At 44.5% G+C, this 17,426-nt stretch overlaps 2 protein-coding genes across 2 annotated transcripts; one reads left to right on the forward strand and one right to left on the reverse strand.

Moving 5' to 3' along the window:
- Positions 1 to 1,459: 1,459 nt before the first annotated feature.
- On the reverse strand, positions 1,460 to 4,967 carry LOC106608896 (39S ribosomal protein L52, mitochondrial). Its single transcript, XM_014207100.2, has 5 exons — positions 4,430 to 4,967; positions 3,851 to 3,920; positions 3,665 to 3,732; positions 3,432 to 3,496; positions 1,460 to 1,752 (listed from the first exon to the last, which is right to left on the reverse strand). The coding sequence occupies exons 1-5, from the start codon at positions 4,461 to 4,463 to the stop codon at positions 1,606 to 1,608; spliced, it is 384 nt and encodes a 127-aa protein (XP_014062575.1). The 5' UTR covers positions 4,464 to 4,967; the 3' UTR covers positions 1,460 to 1,605.
- Positions 4,968 to 5,957: 990 nt separating this feature from the next.
- On the forward strand, positions 5,958 to 17,131 carry LOC106608849 (LIM domain-containing protein ajuba). Its single transcript, XM_014207022.2, has 8 exons — positions 5,958 to 8,719; positions 10,473 to 10,574; positions 12,641 to 12,708; positions 12,898 to 12,960; positions 13,149 to 13,279; positions 13,491 to 13,542; positions 14,607 to 14,675; positions 14,994 to 17,131. The coding sequence occupies exons 1-8, from the start codon at positions 7,165 to 7,167 to the stop codon at positions 15,096 to 15,098; spliced, it is 2,145 nt and encodes a 714-aa protein (XP_014062497.1). The 5' UTR covers positions 5,958 to 7,164; the 3' UTR covers positions 15,099 to 17,131.
- The last annotated feature ends 295 nt before the right edge of the window (positions 17,132 to 17,426 follow it).

The raw sequence follows: 17,426 nt of genomic DNA on the forward strand, positions 1-17,426 counted from the left end.
ACAGCTTGGAAAATTCCCCAAAATGATGTCATGGCTTTAGAAGCTTCTGATAGGGTAATTTACATAATTTGAGTCAATTGGAGGTGTACCTGTGGATGTATTTCAAGGCCTAACTTCAAACTCAGTGCCTCTTCGTTTGACATCATGGGAAAATCAAAAGAAATCAGCCAAGACTTCAGAAAATAAAATTGTAGACCTCCACAAGTCTGAAGGTACCACGTTCATCTGTACAAACAATAGTACGCAAGTGTAAACACCATGGGACCCCGCTGCCGTCATACCGCTCAGGAAGGAGACGCGTTCTGTCTCCTAGAGATGAACATACTTTGGTGAGAAAAGTGCAAATCAATCCCAGAATAACAGCAAAGGACCTTGTGAAGATGCTGGAGGAAAAAGGTACAAAAGTATCTATATCCACAGTAAAACAAGTCCTATATCGGCATAACCTGAAAGGCCGCTCAGCGAGGAAGAAGCCACTGCTCCAAAACCGCCATAAAAAAGCCAGACTATGGTTTGCAACTGCACATGGGGACAAAGATCGTACTTTTTGGAGAAATGTCCTCTGGTCTGATGAAACAAAAATAGAACTGTTTGGCCATAATGACCATCGTTACGTTTGGAGGAAAAAGGGGGATGCTTGCAAGCCGAAGAACACCATCCCAACCGTGAAGCACAGGGGTGGCAGCAACATGTTGTGGGGGTGCTTTGCTGCAGGAGGGACTGGTGTACTTCACAAAATAGATGGCATCATGAGGTAGGAAAATTATGTGGATATATTGAAGCAACATCTCAAGACATCAGTCAGGAAGTTAAAACTTGGTTGCAAATGGGTCATCCAAATGGACAATGACCCCAAGCATACTTCCAAAGTTGTGGCAAAATGGCTTAAGGACAACAAAGTCAAGGTATTGGAGTGGCCATCACAAAGCCCTGACCTCAATCCTATAGAAAATATGTGGGTAAACTGAAAAAGCGTGTGTGGGCAAGGAGGCCTACAAACCTGACTCCGTTACACCAGCTCTGTCAGGAGGAATGGGCCAAAATTCACCCAACTTATTCTGGGAAGCTTGTGGAAGGCTACACGAAATGTTTGACCCAAGTTAAACAATTTAAAGGCAATGCTACCAAATACTAATTGAGTGTATGTAAACTTCTGACCCACTGGGAATGTGATGAAAGAAATAAAAGCTGATATAAATTATTCTCTGTACTATTATTCTGCCATTTCACATTCTTAAAATAAAGTGGTGATACTAACTGACCTAAGACAGGGAATTTTTACTAGGATTAAATGTCAGGAATTGTGAAACACTGAGTTTAAATGTATTTGGCTAAGGTGTATGTAAACTTCTGACTTCAACTGTATATTACTCCACTGTTAAAACCTTTACCAACCATGTTCCTAATATTTGTTCATACATAAGTTCAAGAACAAATAGGAAAGTAGATTAACAGTAAGTTGTGGATATACATTAAAGTTTATTTTTGGAAAACATTGAAAAGGGCAAAATAAGTAATACAAACAATAACAGCAAGACAAAGCCATACACCAACTCCACCATTTTGTTAATAAGTAATGTAAGCTAGAATGGAAAATAAGATTTCTTATTTATTTTTCCTCAATAAAAGGTTCCCTTTGGGTTTTAGCAGAAGAGAATTATTGCGTTCCTCCATCCTTTTAGCTTCTTCCCGTTTCTCCCTCCACACTTCCATCCCTTTATCCACCTCAGAGCTTAGACTCACTACACGTCTCTGGAGAGAGAAAATAAAATGAAGGAAAGGGATAAATAGAAGAAACAGATGGAGGAGTAGAGTTGCATCAAAAGGAGAGGATGTTCAAGAGCATACAATATAGTGCTGACACAACTAAACCCAGCAAAAAAAGAAACGTCCCTTTTTCAGGAACCTGTCTTTCAAAGATAATTCGTAAATATCCAAATAACTTCACAGATCTTCATTGTAAAGGGTTTAAACACTGTTTCCCATGTTTGTTCAATGAACCATAAACAATTAATGAACATGCACCTGTGGAACGGTCGTTAAGACACTAACAGCTTACAGACGGTAGGCAATTAAGGTCACAGTTATGAAAACTTAGGACACTAAAGAGGCCTTTCTACTGACTCTGAAAAACACCAAAAGAAAGATGCCTAGGGTCCCTGCTCATCTGCAAGAATGTGCCTTAGGCGTGCTGCAAGGAGGCATGAGCACTGCAGATGTGGCCAGGGCAATAAATTGCAATATCCGTACTGTGAGATGCCTAAGACAGCACTACAGGGAGACAGGACGGACAGCTGATCGTCTACGCAGTGGCAGACCACGTGTAACAACACCTGCACAGGATCGGTACATCCGAACATCACACCTGCGGGACAGGTACAGGATGGCAACAACAACTGCCCGAGTTACACCAGGAACGCACAATCCCTCCATCAGTGCTCAGACTGTCCGCAATAGGCTGAGAGACTGGACTGAGGGCTTGTATGCCTGTTGTAAGGCAGGTCCTCACCAGACAACACCGGCAACAACGTCACCTATGGGCACAAACCCACCATCGCTGGACCAGACAGGACTGGGAAAAAGTGCTCTTCACTGACGAGTCGCGGTTTTGTCTCACCAGGGGTGATGGTCGGATTCGCGTTTATCGTCAAAGGAATGAGCGCTACACCGAGGCCTGTACTCTGGAGCGGGATCGATTTGGAGGTGGAGGGTCCGTCATGGTCTGGGGCGGTGTGTCACAGCATCATCGGACTGAGATTGTTGTCATTGCAGGCAATCTCAACGCTGTGCGTTACAGGGAACACATCCTCCTTCCTCATGTGGTACCCTTCCTGCAGGCTCATCCTGACATGACCCTCCAGCAAGACAATGCCACCAGCCATACTGCTCGTTCTGTGCGTGATTTCCTGCAAGACAGGAATGTCAATGTTCTGCCATGGCCAGAGAAGAGCCCGGATCTCAATCCCATTGAGCACGTCTGGGACCTGTTGGATCGGAGGGTGAGGGCTAGGGTCATTCCCCCCAGAAATGTCCGGGAACTTGCAGGTGCCTTGGTGGAAGAGTGGGGTAACATCTCACAGCAAGAACTGGCAAATCTGGTGCAGTCCATGACGAGGAGATGCACTGCAGTACTTAATGCAGCTGGTGGCCACACCAGATACTGACTGTTACTTTTTACCCCCCCTTTGTTCAGGGACACATTACTCAATTTCTGTTATGTTAGTCACATGTCTATAGAACTTGTTCAGTTTATGTCTCAGTTATTGAATCTTATGTTCATACAAATATTTACACATGTTAAGTTTGCTGAAAATAAATGCTGTTGACAGTGAGAGGACGTTTCTTTTTTTGCTGAGTTTACATACAAACTTTTTGGGGGGTAATATGAAGGGGGGAAAAGGGTGAAGGACAACATAATAGAAGGTACTGACTGCTAACGTCTCTCTCTCCTGTTTTCTCCTCAGCTGTCCTTTCAGTGGGGGTGCCGACCGGCCATCTGTGTGTAAAAAACACACACACAAATCATAACCCCAAAAACCACATGAACATAACGTGTACAAACAAAACACACAAACGACACACACAGCATCCACCAGCTCCATTGGCCGACCATACATTATGTTCCTGCAATACATTAAAATGAATGCTCCAATCGTGAACTTGCCTGCAAAGGACCAGTCAGGGAAATCTGTCAGGGGGCCATACTCTGTTCCACTGCGGGCAAGACCATTTCTGTGGACAAAGCCAATTAGGAAGTGTAAAAAAGTATATCAACAGTCAACACAGCCGTAATATCTACAATTGTGGGTGTTTCATTTTGTCTTAACAGTTTCTGTCTTTTAGAGCTTACTCTGTCCTCCACTTGATTCCAGCCTGTGCCCCACAAGTCGTAGTAAAACAACGACTGGAATGCCTCAAAGCTGAAAACAGACCAGGAATTCAGTTAATTTAGCTAGGCTGTCTACCTTGTGTTTCTGAATCTGACATTGATTGAGCAGCTCACGTACAACAACAAAAAACATAATTTAAGAGAACAATGCATTTGTTAGAAATATCTGATGACAGGGCTATCAAAGACTAACATGTGTTACACAATACAATTTGACAGACATGTAGAATCAGTCAGGTCCACTGACCAATAAAGCTGTCTAGCTAGCTTGCCATTTTTTTTAATCTAGGGTAGCCATCTATCTATCTATCTATCTATCTATCTATCTATCTATCTATCTATCTATCTATCTATCTATCTATCTATCTATCTATCTATCTATCTATCTATCTATCTATCTATCTATCTATCTATCTATCTATCTATCTATCTAAAGATCAAACGCAGTCTTGTAAACTGGAAGCCGGATACTATTTACATTTCAGAAGGAAATTACCATTAGGTTGAATGAAAATGACAAGTAATTGTAAATAACCTCACCTGTACTACACAATGTCCTAAAGGGCGCCGCCATGTTGAATTTTCATGTGAGGATTGTTTTGACCACTAGCAGTGCTCAAGATACGGCAAACAGGTGGTGGAGTAGGAAAGAAAGTAGTAACAGGCAGCAACGTGCGATGTTACATGTGTTACATTATAATAACGTTGATCACGCTCTATTAGACAATGATGATGTGGACTTCAGGTGGTGGTGGTGGTGATGATGATCATACACTTACAAAATCAAATGTGAGGTCTGAATTGGTTGTGGTGAAGTCGTATTTTATAATCATAAAATTACACACTTTTATTAGATTTTACTATTATGCCAAAACACCAAATTATAATATTGCATTTACACCTTAATTATACGTCAATATTTAAAAAGTATAATTACACGCACAATTTGTCATCATATAAAATGTTTTGTCCAACCAAAGTTGATGTCATAATTTTGAATCATATTTTCCCGTGCTCCAGCTGCTCTTTACACTGAGTAAGCCATTAAGTATTTTTCTGTGAACTTTACAGACAAGTCCCCACTCGCCGACAATGATTGCTCTCGTCAACTCAAGCGAGCGGGAACCAGGCACACGCCGCAGCCAGTGCGTTTCAGTTTAAGCTACTGCAAAGCCAATGAAAGCGTCTAAGGGAGAAAAGACGGGGCTTCGGGGTAGGCAAAATCAGCCTGCCCAAGTAGGCCCTATTTAAACAAAATTGTTTCACAAAGATATGATTCATGTTATGGGTTAATGTCACCAAAACGACTCAGATCGCGTTGAAATGTATGACACTTGTTTACTTTGTATCGTCCTTGGAGAACACGTACATGCCGGAAAAAAATCATAGCGCCGTGTCTCTAGCGAATGTCCTTCCGCACATTCCGCAGAATGGGAGCACAATAAAGTAGTACCCAAATAGGTTTGGATCATCATGGCCGATTACACATATTCTAGTCACGTAGGCCTATACCAAAGTCATATTTCAACTGTGTCAGGTCTTGACAACAAGCAATATATTGCTTTCTGCCTCAGGCACGACATATTTGTGTGTGGTTGATAAGGCCTGGGGCAAACAACATACCTGAGACAGGTATTTGAGAGGTCATAATTGTGTAATAAGTCATTAACCCACCCATGTGAAAAATCCGAACGCAATGACTTATGATTGTAATTGAGTATAAATTGTGCTCTTGAAAGGTTTTATCCACAATTCCACATTAATTCCTATTTAAGCCCCCACTGAATATAAGGCATACCCTCTTATTTGGTTTATACCGAATAACTAGGAAAAACAAGATTATATCTTTTGAATAATTAGGAAAAACAACATTATGTTTTTTGATGCGTCTGTCACCCAAATTTAGTGGACTCTGCAATGGCGTTGTTCACCCACTGGGAAGTTTGCGTATGAACGACGAAATATTTTTGGCACGTTATCCATTCGCGATTGCTGGCTGAAAGGTGTTCCGGCCCGAAGGGAAAAAACAAGCCAGTGGCTGATAAAGGAAAAAGAGGGGGAGGTAAGTTATTTGGGGGAAAGAAAGAAAGAAAGAAACGAAGTAGTTGTAGGCAGTGACACATTTGCGGAATGGATTAACGCTAGCCTACTTTTACAGTACATTTGGTTTGGCAACGGTCAGTAGAGTTTATTAAGGCAGCATGAGTTCCGTTCTCAAACTTATCCGCATATTCTTGTAGTAAAATTATTTTTAAACGGAATGTGAGCAATTAATACATTCTCGAAACATCGAATGCTTTATGTTTTCGTTTGATCCGTTTTTTTTTTCCTCGCGTTTTTATATGCATTTTCAATATCATGTTTCTGTCAAAGTGAATAGAAGAGTTTGGACACGCAACATTTTATACAGAAACTGACTTATTTTCCTCCTTCCACTGGTCCCCACTAGCCCGACGAGTTATTCTTCCAAAAAGCTTTGCCGTGGAAAATCGTGCGGAAAGGAACTTCACTGGACTACATTTGGCTTTAAAAAAAAACAAGTTCAAAGGGGAATGCTTCTTCATTAAAAGGACCCAAATAAGAGCATTTAAGTTTATATTGGTGCCAGTTGCGTGGGAAACAACGAATAGCAGAAAAAACTCATCTTTACGTGACCAGTAGGCAACAAGTCTAACCTAATATAATGGACCGTTTCGTCACACAGAAGACATGCAGGTGTGGGGCTACCTAGTCTCAAACGAGACCGACAACAACAACTTCAGCTTCATGAAAGTGACCTAAAAAGACATTTTTTTATCAGTCTTTATCTCCAACATTGCCAGAACAATAGAAGTAGTCCACTACTAACTCGATGGATTCACATGCGTTACCTTCTACCTGTCTGCCTGTAGTCTCCACAGCCAAGACACGATGACTCTCAACACTGTTGTCCAAACATGATTATATCGTCATGTGATCCTCCAAAAATGTCTTAATCGTCTTATTTAACGTCTGTTTTTGTTTATTTATTGTATATGTACATATAGCCTACATAGGTCTGTCCATTGGTTGTTCTAATTTGGGGGGGATTTGTTTAGCATATAGATTGCAAAGGGTCTCTGTCATTTCAACTACTGTAGTTCAACTGTACTGTAGACATGCTTGAGTATTAATGTATTTCCAACTCACACACTGTATTTATTGAGTACATTAACTTATATAACATAGTGGTTTGTTAACAGCATTTAATTTAATTAGATTATTCAGAGTTTTGGACGACCAGGTTAGACATTACAATGGACCGACTTGGAAGTAAGTTATTGGAGAAGTTAAAACTGAGTGACTCAGGGAGTGTGAAATTCGCCAGTTCTAAAAAGAAAAACGAGTTGGTCAACAACACCAACAATAACAGCAATGGGAACACCAGTAGTGGACTACCACCAACCCTGAGCACTGCAACCTCCTCACCATCAACACCTGGCCAGTTCTCTCTCACCTCTCCAACCTCAACGGAGGCATGCAGACCTGCCAGTGGCAGAGGTGGGAATGGACTGGGAGAGAGAGTCTCCGCTACCCAGCACCTCTCCCCCTCTACAACCTCCATCGCCGCCCAAACTGCTGACTGCGAACATCAACCCTACTCCCTCTCGACTCTCGCCCCCCTCCGGCGGCGGTCGCCCCAGCAGCGTGCCTCCTGCTACCTGGGGGAGGGCGTTGACATCCAGATGAGGCGTGAGTCAGGCCTGGGGGACTGTGACCCAGCTGGGTCCAGGGCCTCTCTGAACCAGCGCCGCTACTCTCTGGAGCTCCAGCAGCTGGTCCGACGCCAGCAGCTCCTCTCCCAGCCTCCTCTGTCCCACTCCTCTGGCCCCCCTCCGGCGTACCCCACCTCCTCCACCTCCTCGGGTTACGGCTCTGCTCCCCGTGGCGGCGCAATGGCCGAGCTGCACTACCTCCCCGAGCCAGAGCGCCACAAACGCCTCTCCCTCCAGGAGGCGCTGTTCTACAAGCGGCTGAGCACCGGAGGGGAACTCTGGGAGAGCACCAGGCCGGCCTCACTCTCTCACCCCCCACACCGGCCCTCTGAGATGAGTGGAGGAGGAGGGGTGGGTGGAGGTTTCATCTTCCCCCCAGGCCCGGCACTGAGCCCCTGCTCATCCTTCAGTCTCCAAGAGTCGGTGCTGGTCAGTCCCAGGTCCAGCTTTGCCTCCAGTACTGCCAGCGGTGGAAGCCCCATGGGCAGCCGCTGTAGCAGCAACCGCACCAGCGGAATCAGCCTGGGCTACGACACCCGCTACTCCGCCTCCGCCGCCATGGCACCGCAGCTGCAGTTCTCCTCCCTGCACGCAGGGGGCTCCACCAGTGGACAGGGATACACAGTCTCAGGCAGGGCCGGGGCACAGTCTGGGTCAGGAGGCTGGCAGGACTCCCTGGACGGGGTCTCCTCACCTGGAGGAACAGGGGTTCAGGACAGCCGGCATTCGTACCCGCCTGCGGTGGGTAGCCCGGCAGCAGCCTGTTACCGGGCTGGGCCCGAGTGGTGGGATGAGAGGGGAGCAGGAGCAGCCCGAGGGGAGGAGACTGGCGTGGGCGCTGGCGGGGAACGTGCGCGCTACTCGGACCTCCCGGGGACCCGCTACCAAGAGGAACTGACGCGCCTGTTGCTAAGAGATGCAGCACTGGAGGGGGAGGGGCTACACCTGGGTGGGCTGATGCTCAAAGAACATGCCAAGGCCCTCAGCAAGCCGGCGACGCTCGTCAACACAGCTACGGCTGCCGGACCAATCAAAGCCCAGGAGGAGCCAGGAACGGGGAGGGAGGCGTTGTCTGAGAATCGCCAGGAGTTCTTTGGTGAGATCATCAACCACATGTATTTATTTTTTAATGAAAGGATTGGATAGATGAATGGATGGATGGATAGACAGATTGGATAGATGAAAGAGAGAAGGATGGATGGATGGTGCCTCGATACCTGCAGGGACTTGCATGTCCTACCTACCTACATACCTCCCACACAAGCAAAGGGAAAGAAACACATTGGCCATCAGTGGGCTAGCTAAGGCAGAGGCCTATTCAGACAAGTAGAGTTGCTAGGCTATCCACATCAGACAGAAAGGAGAAGAGAGGGACGCTGAGATCAATTGATGAGGAGTAATTATCATAGTTGAAATGCAAAAATACACACATCAAAGACTGTCTGTGCAACAGTCACTCAGCCATAATGTAAAGCAGTAAATCACATTGGGAGACTCTAGGTATACCACGGTTGTTAGGTAGAGTTAAGCAAAGACATTGTACCATACGGCAGGGGTTCTCAAAGTGGGGTCCGCCAGATAAAACAATATATACATTTATTTTTATGAATGTTACTAACAACAAAAGACTAAACTACATTTGGTCAAGGATCCGTGGAATAAGTTTAGTGTAATACAATGTAATATTTTTAACCCTGGGCAACATGAGCCTGGGAGGCTCACAGGGATATTTGTATCCACAGTACTCTACAAATGATCCATACTTCCAATGCACTGTAATTTAAGCTTTAAAACTGCAAAGTTTTCTCTCTGCCCCATTACAAAAATGTGTAAAGTTGCAGGAAATTAGCTTTAAAACTGCAAAATTCTCTGAGATCCCAAGAGGCAGGCCTTTAAAATGCTCCTTGCCAGGCCTGAGACTTGGTACATCCAGCCATACACTGCCAAAGCCATAGTAAAACTCCTTGCGTGCTATTTTAATCTCCCTCGAGTGGTTCTGATTATGAGGGCTTCCCTGATGAATTGGCTATCACAAAAGGGGCACCCAAAATGTTTGAGAACCCCTCCCATAGAGGGCAGAGGAAGCGTAGCTATACATACACACTGAACTGCAAAGCTTAGTTCTGCTGCAATGTTCAGACAAATTACATGGTAGCGATAAACACAGCGCTGACCATTAGTATGAGTCATAGAGAAGATTACAGCTTTGGACTGGCAGTATGTGTGTCGTGTGGCAGGGTGTGTGTGTTCGGAGTGACTCCAGGCCATTATAATATGCATTGTGTGGGACGCGAGTCATGCGTGTGCTGGTGTGTTACCCTGGCTTGGCGTGCGCAGCGGAGGTGTGCTACAGCCTGTTTTTCTGCTCTCGTATGTGAGCCCTCAGGGGATCTGTACTGTACTACCACCTCCTCTCACTGTGGCAGCTCAGCTAGGCTCAGAGCTGTTAACACTACTGAGGCCCTAACTGGAGCTCAGAACAAGAGGGTGTTTTAAGAAGGGCCAGGAGTTGTTTCCTAGGCAGGTGACCAGAAAAAAACGAGTCCTAATTTTGAGCGTTGACTTTTGTGTCTGGCTTGGAAGTATCTTGTTGGTTTCAAGTTTTATTAGTCATATGTACAGGATACAGTGATGTTTACTGAGTGTGTGTGTGTGTGTGTGTGTGTGTGTGTGTGTGTGTGTGGGTGTAACGAGTGATGTTTGACTAAGGCCAAGACGTTTTCTTGACGAGGTGACTTCACCAGGAAAGAATGTGGTCCCATGTCTTGATGAGTAATGGTTGTTCATTGTGTTGCAGGTACATGTGTGACGTATAGTAAGGGTTATTTATTGTGTTGATTGTGTTGCAGGTACATGTGTGAAGTGTGGGAAAGGTGTGTATGGAGCGGATAATGCTTGCCAGGCTCTGGACAGCCTCTATCACACACGCTGCTTCACCTGTGTGTCCTGTGGTGAGTTGAACACACACACACACCTCTAGTTGACTGGCTGATTGAACAACAGCTGAACGGTTAAAACTGATATTTCACGCAAATTACACATTGGTTCCTGATCCTGTAAGCAGTCTATGGACAAGGCATGACAGCAATTCATGCTTTGGTTTAGTTTCCCGGGCACTGTTTCCACATGCTAACGTTTTAGCTTTTGTGGCACAAATCCCATTCAAGTCATAGGACTGATATTAGCATTTTTCGCAAATCATGTCCAGATCATCCAAAAGTATCTCAAATTGATTGAGAAGCACAACAAAGTCACTTAAAGATGAGCGAAAATTGCTAACATCAGTCCCATGACTTGAATGGGAATGGTGCAACAAATGCTCAAATTATAGCATGTGGAAACTAAACCAAAGCATGGATTGCTGTCGTACCTTGTCCATAGACTGCATACAGGGTAAGAAAACCAATGTCATTTTGTAATTTGGGTGAACGTTCCCTTTAACTCATAGCGGATTTGAAGCATTCCAAGCCAACTGCATCATCAAATGTAATTAGTCAAATGCGCCAAATACAAACAAGTGTAGACCTTACAGTGAACTGCTTACTTACAAGCCCTTAACCAACAATGTCGTTTTCAGGAAAAAAAGGAAAAAAAAAATTATATATATATTTATATATATATTTATACATATATACATTTAAGAGCAGCAGGAAAATAACAGTAGCGAGGCTATATACAGGGGGTACCGGTACAGAGTCAATGTGCGTGGGCACAGGTTAATTGAGGTAATATGTACATGTAGGTAGAGATAGTGACTATGCATAGAAAATAAACAGAGTAGCAGCAGTGTAAAAGAGGGTGGGGGGGACAATGCAAATAGTCTGGGTAGCCATTTGTTTAGCTGTTCAGGAGTCTTATGGCTTGGGGGTAGAAGCTGTTAAGAAGCCTTTTAGACCTAGACTTGACGCTCCGGTACCGCTTGCCGTGCGGGAGCAGAGAGAACAGTCTATGACTACGGTGGCTAGAGTCTTTGACCATTTTTAAGGCCTTCCTCTGACACCGCCTGGTATAGACGTCATGGATGGAAGGAAGCTTGGCCCCAGTGATGTACTGGGCCGTTCACACTACTCTCTGTAGTGCCTTGCGGTCAGAGGCCAAGCAGTTGGTAGACATTTTTGAGGATCTGAGGACCCATGCCAAATCCTGAGGGGGAATAGGTTTTGTCGTGCCCTCTTCACGCCTGTCTTGGTGTGTTTGGACCATGAAGCTCTCAACCTGCTCCACTACAGCCCTGTCGATGAGAATGGAGGCGTGCTCGGTCCCCCTTTTCCTGTAGTCCACAATCATCTCCTTTGTCTTGATCACGTTGAGGGAGAGGTTGTTGTCCTGGCACCACACGGCCAGGTCTCTGACCTCCCTATAGGCTGTCTCATCGTTGTCGGTGATCAGGACTACCACCGTTGTGTCGTCAAACTTAATGATGGTGTTGGAATCGTGTTTGGCCACGCAGTCGTGGGTGAACAGGGAGTACAGGAGAGGACTGAGAACGCACCCCTGAGGGGCCCCTGTGTTGAGGATCAGTGTGGCGGATGTTGTTACCTACCCTTACCACCTGGGGGCGGCCCGTCAGGAAGTCCAGGATCCAGTTGCAGAGGGAGGTGTTTAGTTCCAGGGTCCTTAGCTTAGTGATGAGCTTTGTGGGCACTATGGTGTTGAACGCTGAGCTGTAGTCAATGCACAGCATTCTCACATAGGTGTTCCTTTTATCCAGGTGGGAAAGGGCAGTGTGGAGTGCCATTGAGATTGTGTCATCTGTGGATCTGTTGGGGCGGTATGCAAATTAGAGTGGGTCTAGGGTTTGTTGGTGATATGATAAACTCAGTTTGAACAATCATACCACTCCATGAATGTGTTTGCACTTAATGACACACGGATGTATTTTTATGTGATTGAGTAGCGTTTTAAATACCGGTAATGTCACAGAGGACACGGTACATAGTCAAAGCAAGGAAAACATCTGGGTAATCCTGGCCTCCCTCTGTTCCTGTGCGGTCATTCATGTTTCCCTCTCTGTTAGGTCGCACCCTGAGAAACAAGGACTTTTACAACGTCAATGGCTCTGTGTACTGTAAAGAGGATTACATGGTAAGAGGGCAAGGCCAAAGATTCTCTATCTCTTTCAGTTCCATTCCTAGATATCAGTTTATTACATTTCTAAACAATGGCCTCCTAGACATTACAGTAAATTGCGTTAAAGTTTTAAATAGTACTTTTCTATGGTATGATGGAAAATCATATCTCAAATGTTCTCTCTTCTCCCTTCATACTTGTCAGTTCTCAGGGTTCCAGGCTGCAGCAGAGAAATGCAGTGTGTGTGGCCACCTTATCCTGGAACAGGTGTGTGTGTGTGTGTGTGTGTGTGTGTGTGTGTGTGTGTGTGTGTCAGCGACTCCTCAACATTCAAGCCCGTATATTTTTTTTATCATGACCATAAAAAAGGAAAATGCTTCTGACCATGACCCCATTTTCTAACCTTGTTTTCAAAAATCCTTTCTTCACATTCCCCCATCTGTTTCGTCCATCAGATCCTCCAGGCAATGGGGAACCCGTACCACCCCGGCTGTTTCCGCTGTGTGGTGTGTTCCAAAGCCCTGGACGGAGTTCCCTTCACCGTCGACCACCTCAGCAACATCTACTGTGTCTCCGACTACAACAGGTGAGGCTGGGTGTCTTCACTAGGTCAAACTGAGGCATTGATATACAGATGGGGGGGGGGTCGAGATTCATTCAATTGTCAAGTTGTTTAAGGTCAAAGGATAATACTCTGTTTATCACACAGTCTGTTAGGTTTGAACATTAGTAGTACATTACATTACTAGGTCTACATGTGGTTCTATTCTGCAATTAGAACTCTTGTTGCCCCGCAGAACGTTTGCTCCTAAATGTGCTGCCTGCTTACAACCCATCTTACCTGCTGAGGTGAGTGTCTCTTGTCGTTTCATTCAATGTGTTTTGTTGTTTGTTGCGTATCATGCCACTCAAATGTCCAACTACACTATTTATGCAAAAATATGTGGGCGCCCCCTTCAAATTTGTGGATTCGGCTATTTCAGCCACACCCTTTGCTGACGGGTGTATAAAATCTAGCACACAGTCATGCAATCTCCATAGACAAACATTGGGAGTAGAGCTGCCCCAGTCAACTTTAAGTGCTGTTATTGTGAAGTGGAAACGTCTAGGAGCAACAAAGGCTCAGCCGCAAAGTGGTAGGCCACACGAGGCCGAGCAGCCGCACACAAGCCTAAGCTCACCATGCGCAATGCCAAGCGTCAGCTGGAGTGGTGTAAAGCTCGCTGCCATTGGACTCTGGAGCAGTGGAAACGCATTCTCTGGAGTGATGAATCACGCTTCACTATCTGGCAGTCCGTTGGATGAATCTGGGTTTGGCGGATGCCAGGAAAACGCTACCTGCCACAATGCATAGTGCCAACTGTAAAGTTTGGTGGAGGAATAATGGACTAGGGGCTATTTTTCATGGTTCGGGCTAGGCCCCTTAGTTCCAGTGAAGGGAAATCTTAAAGCTACAGCATACAATGACACGATTCTGTGCTTCCAACTTTGTGGCAACAGTTTGGGGAAGGCCCTTTCCTGTTTCAGCATGACAATGCCCGCATGCACAAAGCGAGATCCACAAAAATGGTTTGTCGAGATCGGTGTGGAAGAACTTGACTGGCCTGCACAGAGCTGACCTCAACACCACCAAACACCTTTGAGGATGAATTGGAGCACCGACTGTGAGCCAGGCCTAGTCGCACAACCTCTCTAATGCTCTGGTGGCTGAATGGAATCAAGTCCCTGCAGCAAAGTTCCAACATCTAGTGGAAAGCCTTCCCAGAAGAGTGGAGGTTGTTATAGCGGCAAAGGGGGGACCAACTCCATATTAATGCCCATGATTTTGGAATGAGATGTTCAACTAGCACGTGTCCACATACTTTTGGCCATGATTGTGGTGCACTAATCTCACCACTGCTGTTTTGTTACAGGGCAGCGAGGAGATACTCCGGGTGATGTCTATGAACAACGATTATCACTTTGAGTGCTACCACTGTGAGGTTAGTATGGCCTTCATCTAATAATAACAACACCTACTACATCATGTGGTCAGTCTGTACCAGTGTTCATTGAGAGTGAGCAGGCTTTTGTTCCAGCTCAGCAATAACACACCTGATTCAACTAGTCTAGGGCTTGATAGTTTAATCAGGTGTGATAACTGTACTGGAACAATACCCAGAACATCCTGCGAGTCACCGGGGCTAGGGTTGAAAAACACTGACCATAGTAGTGTACTGTTACTGTATGTACTTTATGAAGAATTATACCTGAACTCAGATCAGAAGTAATGTTCTCTCCATGTCTGTTTCATTCCTCAGGAATGTGGGAAGCAGCTCTCGGATCAGCAGGGCTCCCAGTGCTTCCCTCTGGACTCTCATCTCCTCTGCCATTCATGTCACATGACCCGGGTGTGCGCCTCATAACATTTCCCCTCACAACATAACTGAGGAAGGAACTCTATGCATAAAACATTCCCTTTCTTTCCACATTCCCTTTTATTTCTCACACTCATACAAACTCTTTCTTTCTCTCTACTGTACACCAAGATATGGGTTTGCTCTGATGTTCGAATTTCCTTCTACTCAAGAGACAAGCTCACACATGAAAATGCTGGTATAAGATGCATTTTATTTTCCATTTTGGTCCTGAGTTTGACACGATAGCACCAATGTCTAAGATCCAGGGATGGGTTGGTTACTTTCTAAATGTAATCCATTAGTTATCTGTCAAATTGTAGTTAGTAACATAACTTTTGGATTACCCAAACTCAGTAATGTAATCTGATTAGTTTGTTACTTTTAGACTACTTCCCCTCAAGTGGCACCCTGCCTCCGTTTTGGTAAAACGCTGAGGGATGGCCCTCGCCAAATGGAACCACTCTAAGATTAATATACAGAGCAATGGATGCAAGGACTAACCATTCTCCAATGTTTGTATACAAGAAAAAAAATACCCATGTTTTGAGGCTATAGTGTTTGTAAATCATGTTTACAAACATTGGAGAAAAACAAGTTTACAGTATTTTGGGTTATCATGGGTGTGATAGTTGAACTAACTCATGAGCCATTTATAAGTTATATTCTTAAAGAATCAATGGGTATATACAGTATCATTCATTTATAAGTCCAAAAATTGAGGTAGCAACTACAGATTTACCCTTCAAAAGTGTGCAAGTCCGTTAGGCCGATGGATAATTGTTTTATGAACACTAATTAGATTGAGCAATAAAAGCCCTATTCGTGGTCTTAAATTAAACTTGTTTTTGACAGTATTGAGCACAATACCGCGGAGGAGTTTAGAACTCCCTCAAACTTGTATTCCATAAACTGGGATCCGCAGTATGCAACAGTTACAAGAGTGCATTTTTCACCGGCTATCCACTGGTCGCAAAAACTGATTGACAGGCAGTTTCAACTTTTTCAGTTCAACCATTATTGTGTTAAAATACACATACATTTGAAAAGCCATCAACAACGACCACAATCCGTACGGCGCAAATGGCTAAATGAGAGAGCTGCAGTGTGATTCACAATAATGTAGATAGATATCAATAAGTCATATTTGTATCGCCCGTAGGCTAAACCACTGCTGTCGTCCTTACCTCCAAGCATTTATTAAAGTTGAATAATCTTTGACTGCTGACAGCAGTCGCAACATTGGACTGTAGCCTACAAAGCCTATTCCTTCTCTTTTCCCGCGATCCATCAAACATTTGTTACGTCGTCATGGTGGCCTCTGACTTGTGGTCAGACTCGTTTAGGCGGATCAAACTTAAACTTGCGCCTTATTTCAATGTCATTGAGAAAACAAAAGGTGTCAAATATTTTTTGTTGTTGCAAACAGCCTTTCTGAATTTAAAAGACTAGAAGTAATAAGCTTGCTGGTAATTTAACGGATTCGTTTTTGAAATCCGTTACACCCCAACCCGGTTTAGATCAAACCCCTGTATGTATGTATATGACCGGGGCAAGTTCATTAAGGCACACACGTTTGGCGGAAGATGAAAATAAGTATTTCTTTCTGGACAAGTTGAGCATGTTCTTCAGTTGTGTGCCTACTGAACACCACCCAGGTGCGACATAATGAGTCCTGCCGTTCCGCAGACCATCACTGTACCAGACTGGGAGAAGAATATAGCCGGGTTCAAGATCAGTTTATGCGGTCTTGCCAACTGTTATGGTAATAGTCACGGCATTGTTTGACATATCTGGGACCAGGCTAATACTACACCAAACTATGGTTTTGTTTTTACCACCCGACCGTGTGCTATAGAAGAAGGGATTTATCGATCTGGTTAACCTGTTTTTGTATTTAACCATCACTAGCAAACAATTTGCACTTAATTTGACTTGTTTACCCGTAAGATATTTTGTAAGTGTTTCTTCTTGTAAAAGTAAAAAAATAAGACATTCCTGTATCGGTTGTAATTAATAAATATTTTTCTTTGTGTGTTCAACTTTTGAGGTAGTCTTTATTGCAGTTACAATCTGTTGCCAGAAGGTGGAAATCAAACCTTGTATTTGGGATATCCATGCAGGTGTGTGTGTATATATATATATATATATATATATAAATAATACACACAAGTTCGAGTCCAGACTCTGCCGCGACCGGGAGACCCATGGGGCGGCGCACAATTGGCCCAGCGTCGTCCGGGTTCGGGGAGGGTTTGGCTGTCAGGGATGTCCTTGTCCCATCGCGCAATAGCGACTCCTGTGGCGGGCCGGGCGCAGTGCACGCTGACACGGTTG

The sequence above is a fragment of the Salmo salar genome, chromosome ssa07, assembly GCF_905237065.1.
Source record: "Salmo salar chromosome ssa07, Ssal_v3.1, whole genome shotgun sequence".
NCBI lineage: Eukaryota > Metazoa > Chordata > Actinopteri > Salmoniformes > Salmonidae > Salmo > Salmo salar.

Excerpts from the sequence above, each read along its gene's own strand:
- LOC106608849 (XM_014207022.2), top strand. The coding sequence starts at position 7,165 with ATGGACCGACTTGGAAGTAAGTTATTGGAGAAGTTAAAACTGAGTGAC. Across the intron at positions 8,720-10,472 it reads GAATCGCCAGGAGTTCTTTG|GTACATGTGTGAAGTGTGGG; the intron begins GTGAGATCATCA and ends ATTGTGTTGCAG. Across the intron at positions 12,709-12,897 it reads ACTGTAAAGAGGATTACATG|TTCTCAGGGTTCCAGGCTGC; the intron begins GTAAGAGGGCAA and ends CATACTTGTCAG.
- LOC106608896 (XM_014207100.2), bottom strand. The coding sequence starts at position 4,463 with ATGGCGGCGCCCTTTAGGACATTGTGTAGTACAG. Across the intron at positions 3,921-4,429 it reads TAGGACATTGTGTAGTACAG|CTTTGAGGCATTCCAGTCGT; the intron begins GTGAGGTTATTT and ends GTCTGTTTTCAG. Across the intron at positions 3,497-3,664 it reads CCCTGACTGGTCCTTTGCAG|ATGGCCGGTCGGCACCCCCA; the intron begins GCAAGTTCACGA and ends TTTTACACACAG.